At 43.0% G+C, this 15,958-nt stretch overlaps 1 protein-coding gene across 4 annotated transcripts in view; it reads left to right on the top strand.

The window, feature by feature from the left end:
• sgk1 (serum/glucocorticoid regulated kinase 1) overlaps positions 1-15,583 on the top strand; it is a 40,086-nt gene extending 24,503 nt beyond the window's left edge. The window contains exons 5-14 of one of the 4 annotated variants that reach the window (XM_069684699.1): positions 2,575-2,635; positions 11,578-11,653; positions 11,859-11,934; positions 12,041-12,229; positions 12,321-12,452; positions 13,002-13,238; positions 13,352-13,447; positions 13,691-13,846; positions 13,935-14,024; positions 14,237-15,583. In XM_069684699.1, coding sequence (XP_069540800.1) covers positions 2,575-2,635; positions 11,578-11,653; positions 11,859-11,934; positions 12,041-12,229; positions 12,321-12,452; positions 13,002-13,238; positions 13,352-13,447; positions 13,691-13,846; positions 13,935-14,024; positions 14,237-14,404 — 1,281 coding nt within the window. In that variant the 3' untranslated portion in view covers positions 14,405-15,583. Of the gene's footprint in view, positions 1-2,574; positions 2,636-7,204; positions 7,294-9,301; positions 9,560-11,145; positions 11,462-11,577; positions 11,654-11,858; positions 11,935-12,040; positions 12,230-12,320; positions 12,453-13,001; positions 13,239-13,351; positions 13,448-13,690; positions 13,847-13,934; positions 14,025-14,236 lie in introns of those variants that run through there. The other 3 variants (XM_069684717.1, XM_069684725.1, XM_069684709.1) reach the window with 3 other exon arrangements.
• Positions 15,584-15,958: the final 375 nt, after the last annotated feature.

Below are 15,958 nucleotides of genomic sequence, written 5' to 3'. Positions count from 1 at the left end.
AACAGCTCAAACTTTCAGTCTTCTTTGGAAACATAAATCCAACATAAAATATTTATGAACAGAAAGCCTGGATTCAGCCTCACTGTGGGCACAACTCCATCAGATCTCTATACCGAACCAATAAACAACAGGGAGAAAGAGAAAGAAAGGAGGAAAGGGGGCATGAAGGGTAAAAGATGTGGACGTAAAAGGGGGTATCATCAGCATGCAATATGTATGTGTGTGTACTGTAAGTGTGCAGTCAGCTATATTAAGACTTGTATGGAGTTGAAATGACCAGCATGATAGGCAGATAGTTGAAAGCATCGACTGAATAAACAAACTGATGAGATTGAAACGACTCACGCACACACCGACCCAGAACACACACACATGCCTCAGCTTGTCTTGGGAAAAACACCCATGGGAGAACACCGAGCGCTGCGTGAGTGTTCAGAGCCGCGGAGTGGAATAACAAACTAGGCTAAGATCGTATTTTACAGAAACACTTTGAAGAGTGTGATTGACAGCGACATCACGAAAAAAACTCATATCTGACACGACAGGGACGTCCTGAGATGCAAATGCTGCAGGTCCTGAGACGGCTGCAGATTTTAAGTTACCGTGTGTGGAAGGGAAAAGTAGGACAGACTTAAGTAGTTGCTGTTAAGACATTTGTGTGAGTGAACCTTTGTGCACACCCGCTGGTGTGTCTGAGCTATTCATGAAGCCACGTATGGAGCAGTGTGTTTACTTTATAATCAAATGGGTCAAGTTAAAATCAACACACACACACACACACACACACCTAAACCATTATACGTCTACACCATTCTTTTGCTCCACTAGGTGTATTTGACAGCTTGAGTTACAAGTTGCTTTTCAAAGTAAAAGTTTACATTTACCACATTACTAAAGGATTGTGGCAACAGCTTCTAGTTGGGGCCCCTTGTCTATAAATTTCAAAATAAAAGCAAAGTTATTTTCAGAATATCCAAGGAGATCTTTAAACCATAACCCCTTTCAGGTGATTTCATTATAATTTGTTTTCATGTCAAAATTACTCAACATTTCACAATAAAAGCAGAGATGTTGTCAGACTGTGTAAAGAGTACTTTCCAGTGAAACCTGTCTGATGATTTCATCAACATAATGTTGCAAGTCCAACTTTTTCACTATTTCAAAATAAAGGCAAAGATAAGAGAAAAGACTGGGCCTCACACCTCAGTTTGAAACGATGGTTTTATACCAGTTACAGCAGCCATTTGTCTGTAGAGTGAGCACTTTACATTTGTAACTTTCAGGACATTGTGCTGATTACGCTGATGGACTTCTACCAGAGTTGGATTTCGAATGCCATTCCTTTAATTGTAACCAATTATTCTTACATTCATTTCTGGCCCAACCTGAGTGAGACCAGTTTTGCTCTGGCATCAAGTCTCACTTTAGCACAATAACAATCTGTCGTCATGTTCTCAGAGCAGGCTTTCCACCACCTTTAGCGCAGCACTCAGTGATTTCAGGCTTACTACTTAGTTTTTAGACTAAAAGTTACATTAAACCATTTACCAAATGGCTTGTGGCAACATACAAAAGTGTAGTTACCAGTTGAGGCCCACCTGTCAAGAAGCTGTTTTCAGTTCCACCAAAGAAACATTTTCCTTTTAAACCACAATTACTTTCTGAGTACTTTCACTTTCTGAAAAGTCAGTACATTAGTTGATGGTTGGATTTGAAGCTTTTACATGTACAGACAGATTACTACATATATTTATCACCAAAGACCAGTACTTCTAGCTTTTTATCCCACAATATCACTCTGTCGTCATGTTCCTAGAGCAGAGGTTTCCCACCACTCTCAGCGCAGGACTCCTGTGATTTAATGCAGTCTCACCCTGGAAACCCAGCCTCATTAAAACACACCATGTGGGGATCCAAGTGAAACTGGGGCAAGAACAAGTCTGGGTCAGAACCAGCAGCTTTAAAAAAAAATGCTGATTTAGAGCCTGGCTGTTTAAAAACGTGACCTCTCTCACAGTCACCATGCTCTTTTCAGGAGCTGAGACAGGCAGCCGTCAGTGCTTTGCAAACTTTTCTGCTTTAAGCTGCTCAAAACAAAGCAAGGTGTTTACAGTTCAAACAAAGAATAATGTTCCCCCTTTTTAAAATAAATATTACAGGTAATGTTTCAAGCGTTTTAAGGAAAAAGGACAATTCAGCGACCTGGATTGTGGCCTTTATTTTGAATTTTTCTAACAGGAAATTAAAAGTCGTTATAAGCCTCAGGGCTGTACAGTTGCAAGATAAAGAAAACCTATTATTATTGTTCAAAATGCAAACAGGACTATAACCTGGAAACTGGATTAGCAGGGTTGTCACAACAACAGCAGTGCGTTACCTAATGTATCAGGTCATTTACTGTATATGGTGTGAACATGCATGACTGGAACTGAATTCACATCTGAATCTCTCTTAAAGCAGTGTGAATGCATCAATAATCTATGCACCTTTACACTTGTTAACTCTTTCATTTGCATGTAGTTCTCGTGTAAGTGTTCTTTATGTAAATTAACCATTGCCCTATTTCTCCCCCAGGCGATGGACCTGTACTACCACAATGAGTCAGACCCAGACAGCTATTGTTGCCCTGAGAACAGTAAGTACACCAGCACCTCACGCCATTCTTCTGTATCCTTCCACTTCCTCCTGTCCCTCCGTCTTTTCCCCGTCTGTCTTTCACACTCTGTTATCTTTCTCCATCATCCCTCGCCATCAGGCCCGGGTCATTTCTCTTTACTATCTACCATTTTGTTTATTTTCAACATCGGAATAATGATTCAGCCTGCACACACACACTCACTTTGTAACTTTACTGTACCACTTGGCTCGCTCATCCACCCTCTAAGCTGCAGGATAATAACCATTGTTCATAAACCAAGATGACTATTTGTTGTTTTCTGGAATCCAGCTTCGAAAGCAAAACAGTACTTAAAGAGACGGTGCTGAGCGCTGATCATCACGCACACACTCGGTGACCTTTGAGACATCTGTTTACAGCCTCTGCCACCTTCTGCAGCAGAATAATGCGTGCATGTTTCTAGGTTGGTTGCTAACCGCATATGTGTGTCACTGGATTAGAGTGCAGCATTGCTTTACAGCCAATAAGACTTTAAGTGGCTTTAATTTACCATCATGCCCTATATAACTGACACAAATCAGAGTCAGATCCAAAGTACGAAATACTTCATGTGTGCGGATCACATTTTGCCATAAAGTTTATGTGTTTACTTTTTTATTGATACCTTTAACTCAGCTGAGAATCGTGTACGAGCCAAGCGTGTACAGCAGCTCTTCAGGTTAGCTTGTTCGTGTGTGTGGTTGAGCTCATGGGGAAAAAACTTTCTGTCACTTTAAACCGATATATTTAAACTGTTTATCATAATGTGACAAAGGCAATTTCAAACATATTCTAATATCAAATGCATTGCATTATTTAACTATACTACTACTATACATTTTCTGCATAGGAATCTATGCAATTATTGCTTTTGGATGGTATGTAAATGTTGCAATACTGCAGTATAAAAATCCACTTAACGTACGTGTGATTCCGAAAATTGCACAGTTTTTGGGGCGGATGTGGCTCAGAAGTAAAGTGGGTCGCCCACTCCAACGGAAGGTTGGCGGTTCGATCCCTCACGCCTCACTCTGTCGACAATCTCTTTAAGATTCCGTGGCATAGCCTACGATGTGTGAGTGCTTAGCTGATTAGTGGCCTCGCATGGCATGATGATGAGTGTGTGTGAAAGGGTGAATATGACATGTATTGTGGAGGACCTTGATTGGTTGGAAGACTAGAAAGAGGCTGGCCATTTACCATATTGATTACAGATTATATATGTTTGGATTATAATTGGTGATGCAACAGTGTGTAGGTACAATTAAACTGTTGTAGGTGTAGCTAATTTCAACAGTTTAATATCCTGTTTTATCTTTCGTATGTCGTAAGCTGGTCATATGTTTTGTATGCAATGTCTTCATATGTAGAGTAACTAGGAAAATAAGGGTGTGTAGAAAAGTGAAAATAAAAGTGTCTCAAATTTGTACTTAAATACAGATCTGGAGTACATATACTCACTCACTTCCCACCATCACTCGTCACTTTGCTACAGTTGCAACCCTTTGTGGCAGACCTGCAAGGAACTGCTGCCTCCTGCAACATCTCCATGAAAGAAATGTGACAAGAAGAACCACATTAACATGATGTGTTTTTCACTGGAAGAAGTTATCCACCTAATTACAGTAGTTTCCATTGTACGGAGAGAAATGTGAGTAATTAGCCGAGCTGGTGACGAGCTGTTCCTGTGGCCTCGGCTGTGATGCTGCTTCACCCTGTTGTTCCCTGTGCGGCAATTACTGGTTTTAAGGGCGCTTTAAGTTGAAGTTTGTCACATATGATGAGTCATTAACAGGGATGTAGGGAGCAGTAGAGAGAGGAACACATTCAGTGATAATGATTACACAAAGTAAAGTTTGAACCGTCAGGAAGAACAAATGTCTGTGATCTTTCGCTCGTCTCAGAAAATGTTCTTATGTAACAAAGATTTTCCGCAGATGAAACCCTGATTCTTTAAACACATTAGCATGTTTATCACCTCAGAGCAGCATAGGTAATCTGTTTTTCACTCTGACTTGAGGTGCTCTTCTGCCTGACAAGCCAAAAGGTTTACGCAACGTGTTATTACAAAACCAGAGTGTGTTTCATGCCCAAACTTTACACTTTTGTTCTCATTAACCCAAATAATATCCCCAGTGCAGCTCCCTCTCTGGAGCTGTTATTTACTCTTTTCTGCCTCTATTCATGACGCAAGGCTCACCTGTGTCAACCTGCCCTTCAGAGGCAAACATGCACACCTTCACACTGACACGCACATACTCAATAATACAACACAAACATATGTGTGTACTTTATAGTTCACAAAGACACTCCCAAGTCCTGACAGTTGTATGGAAGTCTGTGAAGAGCCTGAACTTGTTTGTTGTCGTTTTCGTGCTGAAGCTTTAAAGCACAGGCTGAAAACAGACCGATGCATTCAGAGGAAGGACAGCCGATGACGTAATGTGCTGCTCCCTGTTCCTTAGACCATGAGGTGGAACTACCAAAGTACAAACACTACATTACTCTAGTATTAACAGAGTCACAAGCGTTTGTACTTCTACTTGAATGAAGGTTGTGTACATTTCGCCTCCACAACCACAACATGATTCTAGCCTTAAGCCAAATCTGAGCTCTCACGTGTCCCTCTACACAAAACTAAACATCTAACCTTTGCAAAAATGTTCTCACTTTTTGGGCCCTCCTGGTGGCCTAGGGGTCAAAGTTGACTACATGACTACAAGTGCTGCCAGTATCGTCTGGAAGGTAGCACCTACAAGCTAGCTAGCAGGTTCGCATCCAATGCTTTCTAACCCTTTAGATTTTCCCACCACTCACCCTTACCTGATTCCCCTTACATGATTAGACGTTCTGAATCTGCTCCTTCACTTTAAACTGTAATCAATCATAGAGACAAGTCACTCCTTAATGTCCATTTTTACTGGAGTGACGTGAATACTTCGTGTCAAATACGCTCTCTGTTTTATAGTGACTTTAAAGAGCAGCTCCAGTCATGTTTTTTGACTTATAAAATGCTCTGCTTGAAATTATAAATTGTGTCTGATATGTTTTTTTTCTGCTAAATGAGTTTAATTACCGTAAAAATCCATCTCCCCCGTCCATTAACAGGATTGGCTCCTTAGGTTTGTTACATCACAAACCTGCCAATCTGAAAACGTGTTGTTCAGCCTGTCCTCTGTACATCGCAGTTTAAAAGCAGACAGGCCCAGCCATGGAGATGACTGCTGATGTTGTCCCTGATATGTCTTGTAGCACATGAAGAAGAACACCACATGGAGGTGTTTACAAGGTTAAACACTTGATGTTAACTGGAAGGTCTTTACAATTAGTTCCACTTTACTTCCTGTTACTCACCTTTGCTACATTCCTCCTCTGCCTCTCATCGCCTGTCATCTCTCAGCTTTCACAATCTGATCAAGGCATGACATGCCCCAAAAGTACTGTTGTTTTCACTCATTCCATATTTAGCTTCCCCAACTAACGCTTATGATAGCAATTAATGAGAATTAGATACTTGCGTGTTTATCCATTGAGCAGTGTCTCCATTTCCCCCCCATAATGAGCACCAATTAACAAGATGCTTTCAATTAACTGTCTTGTTATATATCAGTTCATTTCAGGGAAATCGTTACGAAACTCTGGGCCCTTTAAAATAAAACACACTCATGAACCCACTCAGAGCAGCGGACTGAAACACAGCAGCCAAGACTATCAAACACAGAAAAGTCTCAACCTTTGGATGATTGTCACAAGTAGGCTACACACACACGAGCGCGCGCACACACACACACACACACAACAGACCACCATGGCAAAATAAAAGCCTGGCTGTCCTTCTCTGAATAGCCTTTATGTAACGGTGTCATTTGGTTCCTCACCACCGAGGCTCATTCTCATTCAACGCCAGATCAAGTATAGCCACAAAAACCCTCCTCATCCTCTTCTGCAGAGAGCGGCGGCATTTCAAGACTGAGGGATCATGGGAAAATGAAAGGGATGAGCAGATTTAATGGACAGATGTCGTCTGCCCTGAAGACAGCGTGAAAATGGGCATATGCTGGACTATGAGTGTGTGTCGTTACACTCTAGGTGGGTGGGTAGAGTGTGTTTGTGTGTGTTTGTACCAAAACTCCAATATCCTGCACCTCAACCCCTCGGGCACTGCAGTGAACCGCTTCCTGTCCTTTCACGAAATGGCCCGCTAAGTGTTTGAGCGTGTGTGTGTGTGTGTGTGTGTGTGTGTGTGTGTGTGTGAGAGTCAATCATGGCTTTGGCACCGATGACAGTACCACTAGTGGGTTACATAACATACTAGCCTCACATACACACACACACACACACAGAAATAGAAAAGCAACAAACACAGCTCAAGTAATTGCGGAGCCTCCTCTTGTTCAGGGCCCAAACGCAACCAGCCTGTAAATCCAGACGGGAAGGAGCGCCAGATAGGAAAACTACTGAGGGGATCTTTTGTTTTGAACCGCTCCCTCGCTCTCGCTCTCTCCCTCTCTCCCTCTCTCTCTTTTTTCTTCCTCTTCTCCTCATCTTCTCTCAACACCTCTCCGTCTTTTCATTCAACTCGGGGCTATAAGCACAGATGCAGACACAAGAGCAGCGATTACACCCCAACGGAGAAGGTAATGTCTTCTTCTTCATTGCTACTTTTAATCCTCTACCTCAGAAAGATTGTCTGACACTTAACTGTAATTTTAAGCTTGATTGAAAACAACTAACCCAACATAAAAGCTGGTTACAGCACACAGTTAATTAGCACAAAACTAGCTTAGTCAACAATTAGCAGGGGTTATTTTAGCTAAAAACGTATTTAAAACACAAATGATATCTAAACATAACGATATTTGAGCAGAAACTAACCTTATGTTTCTTCATGTAGTGTTAAGACGTGAAATATTTCACACCTTGACCTTCTTTTCTACCGTTTTTCCTCGTTTACGTCAGATTAACGATCCGCAGGAAGTCTCTCATTAGTATTATCATTTCAGAATAAAAGCCGTTTGCACGTAAACAGGAAATTGGACGACGGAGGATTAATGCAATACGAAAGGCAATATATAGACGTAAAGAATCACAGTTTTACGAGGCTATCTCTTCTTTAGAGCTTACATATAACTTGTGTTATTTACACAGCTGCTTATTAACTGAGGGTCTTCTTGAGTACATCTGTGCAACTTTTCAAGGGCGACATTTTTCTAGCTCACACTTTCCCTGTGTTCAGATTATCTGAAAGGGCAAAATGTGATGTTTCACTTGTTTGATGCTTTCAAGTGCTGATGGGAGAAGTAGGTTTGAGTCCCACATGGAGTGCAGCTGTAGTGTCAGTGCTGACGTATTGTAGATTAAATGTTTCTTGAAGCGTGGCGGTGCTGCAACCTTTGCTGTCTCAAGGAGAAATATCTATTTCTGACAGAAATGTGTTAAGTTCTAGCTGGTGCACAGAGGGAGAGGAGGGTTGTTGGACACCTTGAGGGAGTAAAGCAGGTACCTGATGTGCTCTTTTTTCTCTCTCTGTTTTAGAAAGTGTGTGAGGATGTGTGTGTGCATGTTCTGACAGCCTCTCTGCAGGCTTGTTTTTGCCCTCCAGAATGTGTGAGTATGTGTGCATGCATGTGCGTGTGTGCTGTCAGACTCCCTGCAGGTTTGTTTTGCCCTCCAGCTCTGCAAGTGTGTTTGTGTGAATATGAATGTGCTCGAGTCGTGTGTGTGTGTGTGTGTGTGCATCAGGTGGCTACTGGGGACGATTAATAATAGATTTGACCTGAGTCGAGGGAGAGAGACGACAGTAAAAAGTTGGGGGCTATATTTAAAAACTGCAGAGTCACACATGCAGGAACACAATGATTAGAGGTCAAAGGTCAGGAGCAGAAGAATAGAAACTTTCTTTCTCTCTCTTTCTCTCATACACACATAAGCCATGTTCCTGACTCTTAGTCATCTAAGGAGGAGCCTTAAATGCTGCATGACTTTAGCTCAGCCTTTTCAGTTTAATAACAATTCAACACCTTTCCAAACACACTTTATTCCTTACTTTGTGACTCCTTTGCCACTTGTATCCTCATACCGTTCATTTATTACGTCTGTCCACTCGTCTAAAATCCTGCAAAACATTACCCTGAGCAAATACCCGAGTTGAAGCTCAAGGACAATTCATGAGGAGACATGGTTAAGTAATGGGTTTGACTTCCCGCAGCTCCTAACTTTGACTTAATGTTAACTCAGTAAATTTCCAAATCCAGGTTACTATTTAATTGCCAGCTCAGCGGGTGAATGACCTCAGCAGGCTGTAGTGGAAAATAACTGCCGACTAGTGAAGCTCAACTGAGAGTGAACCTAAGTAATCCAAATGATTGCATCTTGTTTTTATTTACTAGCCTTTATTTTGACCTTGATTTCGTGTCAATATATTGCAATATGGTGATCGTAACTGTTGCAAGTTGGTACAACAATGTTTAGTTTATAGTACTTCCTTACAGTTCAAAGGCTCATAGAAATATCTGGCACAAAAATCAGAGGTAACTAACTAATGGAATAGATAAATAACGTCATTTTGGTCTACATTTATAATGGACTCAAAATTAGGAGCTCATGAGGAGCCTCTGAAAGCAGCATAACCCCCCTTCCCGCCCTGCAGGAGAACCCATGCAGCCGACCATGCATGAAACACAAACTGTAGAGTGGAAGGAAATAGAGGGCGGGACGTCTCCGCCCTGAAAAAAAGAAAGGAGGGAAAAAAAAATTCTGTGGATGAAACTCTACAAGGAGGGCAATACTGAGTAGTTTGATAACCTTCCTGCCGAGGAACCTACAGCTTGAGTCTCTCTTCTTCTTCTTGTGAATCGGACAAATAAAGCCTCCTTATGAAAGACAAAACGACCGCTCTCACGTGTGAGTAGACTGCACATACATTTTTTAAAGGATGTCTCCATTCGGGGAATAAATCGTATAACACTCTTTGTTTTCATTGTAGATCGATAACAATCTTAATGTTGGACTTAATGCTAGTTCTTCGTTTACCCTCTTGTTGAGATATGAATAGTTTCTTTGTGAGGGGACATCTGAGGATCCCAGCCCACTCTCTGTCTGTGGCGGGGGAGAAAGCGTTGGCAGACATTCTTGGGGGGCGCTCCGTTCACCCCATAATCCAGTGACCTGGATTTATGGTGCCGTTGTATGAAGCCTAGCTGACAGGGGGTCTTGTGAAAAGTGCCAGAGGCGCCTTGGCAACTGTGTTTAGCAACTTGTTGAACTCCTTGGCGACAGGCTTTGAAATGAAACTCGGTCAGAACTGAAAGGTTTGTTTGTTGTGCCTGGAAACTGAATCCGGAGTGTGTTTGATGAAGCACAGGCTATTTAGACTCTGGTTACATGTCAAATTATACGTTGGTTGTAATTTTGCGCATGCATTTGTTGCTGTTTGTGTTGTGCAGCAAAGTTGAAGTTCATTATTTGTATTGTCCCGAGTTGCGTCATCTACGCAAGTTTGGATAGTCTTTTGTCTGTTTCTTTCATTTTTACGCACGCTTTTTAATACCCTTTTAAAATGGATTTGGCCTCCATAGGTGAGTCAGACTCATAGGCCTACTTCCATTCCACGCAGGAGTGTAGATAAAAACCAGGTGCCTTACATAACCGTACCTAACTGAGCCCGTCTGCTCCGCGCCACAGTGTGCCAACCAGCGCACAGAACGCAGCTCATGGTGCCATTTTTACTCATAATTTCATTCTGACCATGACACTGAACTACTTTGGCAGCTTCCGGGAGGTTTCCACAGTTGGTTAAAACAGATTGTGAGTCTCGTATCTCCCTCTCTTGTTTGAGCTTGGCGAGTTCAGGAGTTTCTCAGTCTGTACTTTTCCACTTGCAGCGGCTTTTTCTTGGCACGGAGCCTCTCCCCCTGCTCAGGCTCTCCCCTCGCGTCTTTTGTATACCGAGGGAACCTGCGTCACCCGGGCCGTTTTAATTGAGAGGCAGCCAAACAGAGAAGCTGATAGGCTTGGTTAAAAGGCTATCAGATTATTTGTTTAGGACCAGGCTGCAAACTGAGAAGGGTCGGATAGAGAGCATGGACTCAGGGTTACATAAACAATGAGGAACTTGGAGAATAATCCCTAAAAATCTCAAGAACTCTCTTTAGGAGTTCATGCGCTTACATTTACATTCTGCTGTTTACGCAGTACTCCTGGGACATTAAAGGCACCACATGTTTCTGAGTGGACGCATCTGGATGCCATTAGAGTATAGTATTTGTTTTTGCAGCCTTGTGTAGATACTTTGCTGTCTTGGAGACGTTTACAGACTGTATGACACATGGGAAGCTGCGTTTCTATGGCATTGCACAAACATATGTACAAATAGTACAACCCGGCCTTTCATTGACTGGACTTGTGGTAAGGAACTTTTTTTTCCTCCTTTTTCCAATGTTTTTGACGCAAGCACATTTTAAAAGGTGTGGCTATGACGTGCCGGGAGCGCAACGACCTCTGATTGGCCGAGCGCGGGATTGATCCTGTCCTCACGGTCCACTTAGCAGGAGGCGATGTTTGCATAGGAGGACGCCCACCAGTGGGGTGTGGGTGTGTGTTATTTTGGGGAGGAAGGGGGGGGCAGCTCCTCCCTCATCCTGTTAATAAAAGTTGAGCCAAAAAGAGAGAGAGTTATATTTTGGCTTCAGACAGTTGATGAGTGCAGAGCTGCTTTTCGACTCATCATCATGACGATCAAAACAGAGACAGAGAAGCCGGTCATGACTTACTCCAAATGTAGAGGACTAGTGGCTTTAGTCACCGGTATGGAATCATAGCTGGATGTTTTTATGCTCATTCTTCTCGACACGGATGGATTTATTTTAACTTTTTATTCAAAACTAAATTTTTCTTCTTCTTTTTTCTCTTTTGTGTTGCAGCTTTTATGAAACAGAGGAGGATGGGGCTGAACGACTTCATTCAACGGCTCGCCACAAACTCCTACGCCTGCAAGCAGTGAGTACCATCTGACTCATGTTATTGTTCTGCAGTCAGCGGTGGGGCAAAGCATTGGGAAATACAAGCCAGTTAGCTGTCCTGTGGAGACACTCTGTGACTTCATTTGCCTCCCAGATCAGCTGATTCAGACGTCAACAATGCGGGATGATAATGTTGTTCTTTGTTATGAGATAAACTAAGTTTGAACTCTTTGTTTTTGCAGTCCTGAAGTTCAGTCTATTCTGAACTTGAGTCCGCCTCAGGATGCTGAGCTCATGAACACAAACCCATCTCCTCCTGTGAGTATCTTTTGCACTAAACACTGAATTGTCTGCTCCTTCCTTTGCTTATATTTATGGCTCTAACATCCTCACCCTTTTTCTCCCTTTCCTTCTCCTCTCACAGCCCAGTCCATCCCAACAGATCAACCTCGGTCCTTCCTCAAACCCCTCAGCCAAACCCAGCGACTTCCACTTCCTCAAAGTCATTGGCAAGGGCAGCTTCGGCAAAGTCCTGCTCGCACGACACCGCACCGATGACGAGTTTTACGCCGTCAAAGTCTTACAGAAGAAGGCCATCCTCAAGAAGAAGGAGGTAAATACACACTCGCGCTCTCATACAAACTTCTCACACATACGACACAAGGTGTCTCATGTTTAACCACCTTTCTCTTTGTGTTTTTCAGGAAAAGCACATCATGTCAGAGAGGAATGTGCTGCTAAAGAATGTCAAGCATCCGTTCTTGGTGGGCCTGCACTACTCTTTCCAAACGGCGGACAAGCTCTACTTCATCTTGGACTACATCAACGGAGGAGAGGTGAGTTAGTGGCTAAAAAAGATAAGGAAATGAAGCAGGGGTGATGGAAGAGAAAAGCGAGAAGCTGGGCTATTTAAAGAAGGAGCTAAAGATGAATGAATAAGGGAGGAGGAAATTAGAAAGATGGATAAAGCTCGAGGAAGAAATGAAAGGACAGGAGTGTTCGGAGTCAGACACAGACAGAGGCAGGCAGACAGACACGGGGGATATCCTGTCATGAGAGGCAGAATATAAGTCTTTCTTTCACTCTAAAGGAAACACCTCTCAGGAAATCGTGGGGTGGGTTGGGACAGCGGGAGAGACTGTGGGCCAAAATTAGCAGGCTCAGTGTGTGTCTAATCGAGCTAATTTCCTGTGATTGTTGCACGAGCAGAGACAGCGCTGATTAAATATGAGCCTCATCGGGAAACAGGGCGCATTTAGCCTCCTTCTCCTTCTTCCCTTTCTCTTTTCTTCCCTCTCTCACTCCACCTTAGGCCCTCGTTTCATCTATGACACAATGAAGACATTTAAAGTTACTATAACCTCTGTTCTCTTTCTCTCTTCCAGCTCTTCTACCACCTACAGAGAGAGCGCTGCTTCCTCGAGCCCCGAGCACGGTTCTATGCTGCAGAGATCGCCAGCGCGCTCGGGTACCTCCACTCCCTCAACATCGTCTACAGAGACCTGAAGCCGGAGAACATCCTGCTGGACTCGCAGGGACACATCATCCTTACAGATTTCGGCCTGTGCAAGGAGAACATCGAACCCAATGGGACCACGTCGACTTTCTGTGGTACGCCAGAGGTAAGGACAAAAAAAAAAAAACACTCAGTCAGAACTCCCTTGTTCTTTTCTTTTGGTGTAATTCTGTTTTATTTAGTCATGTTTCTCACCATCTGTTCCTGTTTGCTCTGCAGTATTTAGCTCCTGAGGTTCTACACAAGCAGCCGTACGACAGAACAGTAGACTGGTGGTGTTTAGGAGCTGTTCTCTATGAGATGCTCTACGGCCTGGTGAGTAATAGTCACATTCACCTTGCATAAATAGCTTGAAGCATTACAAATGCATACTATACTACTGAGCAACACTGTATGCTGAAAACAACCTGGTCAAGTCCTTATCTTATTTGTGTTCCACGTGTTTCTACCTGAATCTATGCATTACTTAAAAGATACAATCATTCTTCGTCATGTGCATTTCTTCCTTATTGTTGTTGTCCAGATGCTAATCTCACTCTCCTTTTTGTCCCTCCCCAGCCTCCGTTCTACAGCCGCAACACAGCAGAAATGTACGACAACATCCTGAACAAGCCGCTGCAGCTCAAACCCAACATTTCCAACGCAGCCCGACACCTGCTGGAGGGCCTGCTGCAGAAGGACCGCACCAAGAGGCTGGGCTGCACAGAGGACTTTGTAAGTGTTTGGTCATGTGATCCGACATTAACATAATACATGTCTTAAAGGGCATCATTTAATTATTGGTTGTCTGTGTTTATTACAGATTGAAATAAAGAACCACATATTCTTCTCCCCGATCAACTGGGACGACCTCAATGCAAAGAAGATCACCCCTCCCTTCAACCCCAACGTGGTACGTTCCTTTCATAACACTCTAATAAGTCCTCATGATGTCCGACAGTAAAGTAGCCAAAGTCCACAATGGCAAATATTTACCTTTACATAACTAGATCAAGGGAATGGAACATCCTCCCTGTGAATTAAAACATCTCCAATTATGGGAAGGAATTTTGACTATTCCAGCCTGACTAATCCCCTCTCCTTCCCTCCTTCCTCCCCCCTCAGACGGGACCCAACGACCTGCGGCACTTTGATCCAGAGTTCACAGACGAGCCGGTGCCCAGCTCCATTGGCTGCTCCCCGGACAGCGTGCTCGTCACGGCCAGCATCAAAGAGGCAGCTGAGGCCTTCGTGGGCTTCTCCTACGCCCCGTCTATGGACTCCTACCTATAGGATTAAACAGACACTCAATACAGACCCCAATGCAGACTCACAGGACATTAACTGGGGTTTGTCCATGAACTTGCATCTTGACCCCACTTTACATTTCCAATCAGGATGATGGAAAGATCCGAAACAACCCCTGCAAAAACCTGAAACAATCTGTACATGCAAACTTTTCACAATCTCTCCAACTCCTGAATGCAATTAGAAGACTTCCTGCAAGAGGATGCCCGCCAAAATAAAAGAACTCGCCGGGGTTGTAATCCTCCATCATGCCCTGATGTACCGACGCACAAATCCTTTCTACAACAACACTTCACCATAAAAGCTCTGCAGCCTGGACGTCCTTTGCACACATCTGAGGCGGCTAACAAGCAACTACAACCGACAAGCACACGCGTCAGGCTGGACCGTACTGTACCAGCCCTGGGCAGGATTTCCATCTTCCATCCATGTAGCGAAAAACATCTTGAGATTCTGTCGAAGCACCCACAAGGACCGACTTTTTGAGTAGCTTGGAGACGACATTCATTGTGGTGCTTTAGTTTCTTCTCATTTACTGTCTGGAAAGGGATTCATCTGAAGCTGAATGTTACAGAGGGGGATGTTTAAATTTGTTTCTCTCAAATGTGCCTTTATTTTTTTCTCTCCATCAGAACTCGCATCTTTTTTGGGTTTGTCCGTTTTATTTTGGAGTCACCAGAGAGGAACGATGTAGCACTAAATTAAAACACCCGCTCTGTCTTTAACACGTGAGACGTAGGAACTCAGAGGATGTTTCATATCTTCATTTGCACGTAAAACAGTAACGCTGATAGAGAGAGAGAGAACTGAGAGAGCACTGCTGCTAGAAAGAGAGTGAAGCGTTTGCGTAGTTCTTGCTTGCCAACACGTCCCCCTCACATAGTCTTCCATTCGCCTCACGAAAATGTAACAGCGGCGTCGAGCCGAGCTGACGACATCGAAACTGAACATTCCATTTTAATATTGCTGTAATGCAGTTTGACGGTATTTAAGTTTGTTTGTATATTTGGAGTCATGTGTACTAGTTTTAATGTATAATGAACAAAAAGGTATGCTTAAATATGTATATGTAACAATTCATGTTAAATGTACTGTAAATTGTAAAATTGTTTAAGATTTATGTGACCATGTTTGGTTTGCAATAAAAGTTTAACTTTATTACACCTGAAAAACTTCTTTTCATTATTGTTACATGGTCGAAAAGTGGATGAAACACACACACATCGCTTTTATATAACTCATATTGACATTGGCACAAAAGTGTGCAAAGTGAATAAGCACACAAAAACATTTTTAAAGTTAAAGGTTGAACCAATAAAAGTAAAGAATGAAGATCAAAAGGTAAACACTGACAAATCCTGACCATTGCCAATCGCCCCACTTTGGTTGAGACTGGACTTTACCCCCGTCCATGCGTCAGCAACCTTACACAACGATGATGGTGACGTCCAAGTGTCCGTGTGTGTGTGTGTGTGGACACACCAGTTTGCAGGCGAATTATTGACCGATAAGGCCACCCCAGGCCAAACGATATTAATG

The sequence above is a fragment of the Semicossyphus pulcher genome, unplaced genomic scaffold (genome assembly GCF_022749685.1).
Source record: "Semicossyphus pulcher isolate SPU_LCO1_2020_fin unplaced genomic scaffold, fSemPul1.0.p SCAF_11, whole genome shotgun sequence".
Classification (NCBI taxonomy): Eukaryota; Metazoa; Chordata; class Actinopteri; order Labriformes; family Labridae; genus Semicossyphus; species Semicossyphus pulcher.
This window is presented reverse-complemented; position numbering and strand designations above follow the sequence as displayed.